Below are 2500 nucleotides of genomic sequence, written 5' to 3' on the forward strand. Positions count from 1 at the left end.
ATAACGAACTAGCTATGTTCATCTTCCTAATAACAAACACCGTGCTATCGAGTATCAATACTATCGAGTATCGATAGTCAAAAATACGTTTACCTGACCGATATCAAACAAAGTAACACCAGATAACGAACACCAGTTAGTGAACGCGAAACGAAATAACTCACCTGGCTGATAACGGACGCCGTACCACATGCTAACCGGCATAAGGGAATGGTGGCACACGTGAAGAACTGAGATGTGTTCGTATTTCTTGTGCAGGACGAAGAAAATCTACGAAAAAGAGTGAAGACGAAAAAAAAGGATAAAGAAAAATGGTTTACTTATGATGTTTTATAAACTTGATTAATCATCATTACTGATAGGCTAAATTTGTAGATACAATATGGAGGTGATAAATTTATTGGTATCTATAGATAAATAGACAGGTAGATAGCTAGATAGAAAGGTAAATAGATTGATAAATAAAATATAAGTAATTATATAGATGGACGCATAGCTATTTTTGAATGGCAAATAGCTAGATAGATAAATAGATAGATAAATAGTTAAACAAATAGGAGAGAGAGAGAGAGAGAGAGAGAGAGAGAGAGAGAGAGAAGGGGGGACAGATAAATAGATAGCAATGGATAGACAGACAGATAGATAGATAACTATGGGGATACAGATATGCAGATAGATCGAGCGAAAAAGAGAGAGAGAAAGCAGAAAGTGTGAGAAAGGGGGGATGATAGATAGGTATACTGATATAAGGATAAATTGATAGATAGAAAGATAGATACATAAAGAGAAAAAGATAATTCTTTGTAACTCACCGTATCTAGAAAATCGACAAACTTGGAAAAGTAATACCAGTAGCTAGCGTGCATCATCTGTGGAATGAAAAATGAGTAAGTGGAGAAATAATTATCTGTATTTATTGCATCCATGTATAAATAATGTATATGTAACAATATATATATATATATATATATATATATATATATATATATATATATATATATATATGTATGTATATATACAGATATATATATATATATATATATATATATATATATATATATATATATATATATATATATATATATATATATGACACAAACACAAACATATATATATATATATATATATATATATATATATATCACAACATATATATATAATATATATATATATATATATATATATATATATATATATATATATATATATATATATATATATATATATATATATATATAATTTCTAGTGTAACGAAAAGCTACTGAAAAAATATACTCATAATCTACCTCACTCTGCATGAAGCATACATAACTTCTCCCCTCACTCGACGCTAGGAACAAACCCCTTTTCTTCCCCTCACTCTGTACGAAGCAAACCTAACTCCTCACTCGAAGCGACCAAAAAAAAACATTCTCCCCCCCATTCTCTCTGTATGAAGCAAATATTATCCTCACTTACCCTGACGGCCATCGGATCATCGCTGAAGTCACACGTTTGGCACCTGAAGGAGTAGGAGCCGAACCAGCCGCCCATGCCCAGCTGATGGGCGTGGAGACGTGAGTATTTCAGGGTCGCAGGAATTGAGAATTTTTTTCGGGGTGTCTTTTTGTGATGTATGTATTGTGTTTGTTATTCTTGTTTTCTTGTTATTGGTGTTGTTATTGTGTTTGTTATTTATTTTTATTTTTTGTTTTTGTGATTGATTTGTGAATGTTTGTTATTTTTTGGTGTATTTTATGATAATGTTAGAAATAATTGTAAATGTAATAATGATAATAACAACAATGATGTGATGATAATGAAAACAATAATGATGACGATGATCATGATAATAATGATAATAACAATAATTGTAATAACAATAATAATGACAATAATAATTGTAATAATAATGACAATAACAACAACAACAACAATAAAAACAACAACAACAATAATAATAATAATAATGATAATACAGATACTAAAAATGGTAGTAATGGTTACGATACCTGATAATGGTATTAGTAACAGTCATTATCATCGTCATTAATAATATCATCATTATCGGAATCATAATTATCACATATCAATAAACAGATAAACAACGTAAAAAAAGAGAAAAATATACACCATACATAAAAAAGAAAAGAAGGAACACAAACAAACAACAAGTAAAAAATACAGGAATAGAAACGAAAAAAAAAACATAAAAGCAAAAACAAAAAAACGCCAAGAACTTCACCTCGTAGACCAGCCAGGCAGAGTAAACGACCTGGACTGCATTGTAGGCCACCATGACGTTCCTGAGTCCTTCAAACGGCTTCCTCTTGGCCATGAGCTTCGGGCCAATCCAGGTCACCCCGAGGACATAGAGGAGGGAGAGAGCCACCGTGGGCAGGGGGGACTTCGTGAGGAGCCATGGGTCTTGTCTGTGGTCCCGAGGGAGGTCAGAGGCGACTAAGAAGTGGCCGTAGAGGAAGTTGCCAAGGGTGACCGCGATGCCGAACTTCGTGGTCCG

The 2500-nt window shown here is 32.7% G+C and overlaps 1 protein-coding gene across 2 annotated transcripts in view; it reads right to left on the reverse strand.

The window, feature by feature from the left end:
- Nucleotides 1-2500, reverse strand: part of LOC119578905 (elongation of very long chain fatty acids protein-like) — a 14811-nt gene that overhangs the window by 4980 nt on the left and 7331 nt on the right. For both annotated transcript variants that reach the window (XM_037926575.1, XM_037926574.1), the window contains exons 3-6: nucleotides 2225-2500; nucleotides 1459-1539; nucleotides 813-869; nucleotides 165-270 (exon numbers count right to left, since the gene is read on the reverse strand). The exon at nucleotides 2225-2500 is cut by the window's right edge and continues 20 nt beyond it. In XM_037926575.1, coding sequence (XP_037782503.1) covers nucleotides 165-270; nucleotides 813-869; nucleotides 1459-1539; nucleotides 2225-2500 — 520 coding nt within the window. The remainder of the gene's footprint in view (nucleotides 1-164; nucleotides 271-812; nucleotides 870-1458; nucleotides 1540-2224) is intronic.

This window comes from Penaeus monodon, chromosome 11, assembly GCF_015228065.2.
Source record: "Penaeus monodon isolate SGIC_2016 chromosome 11, NSTDA_Pmon_1, whole genome shotgun sequence".
Taxonomy (NCBI): domain Eukaryota; kingdom Metazoa; phylum Arthropoda; class Malacostraca; order Decapoda; family Penaeidae; genus Penaeus; species Penaeus monodon.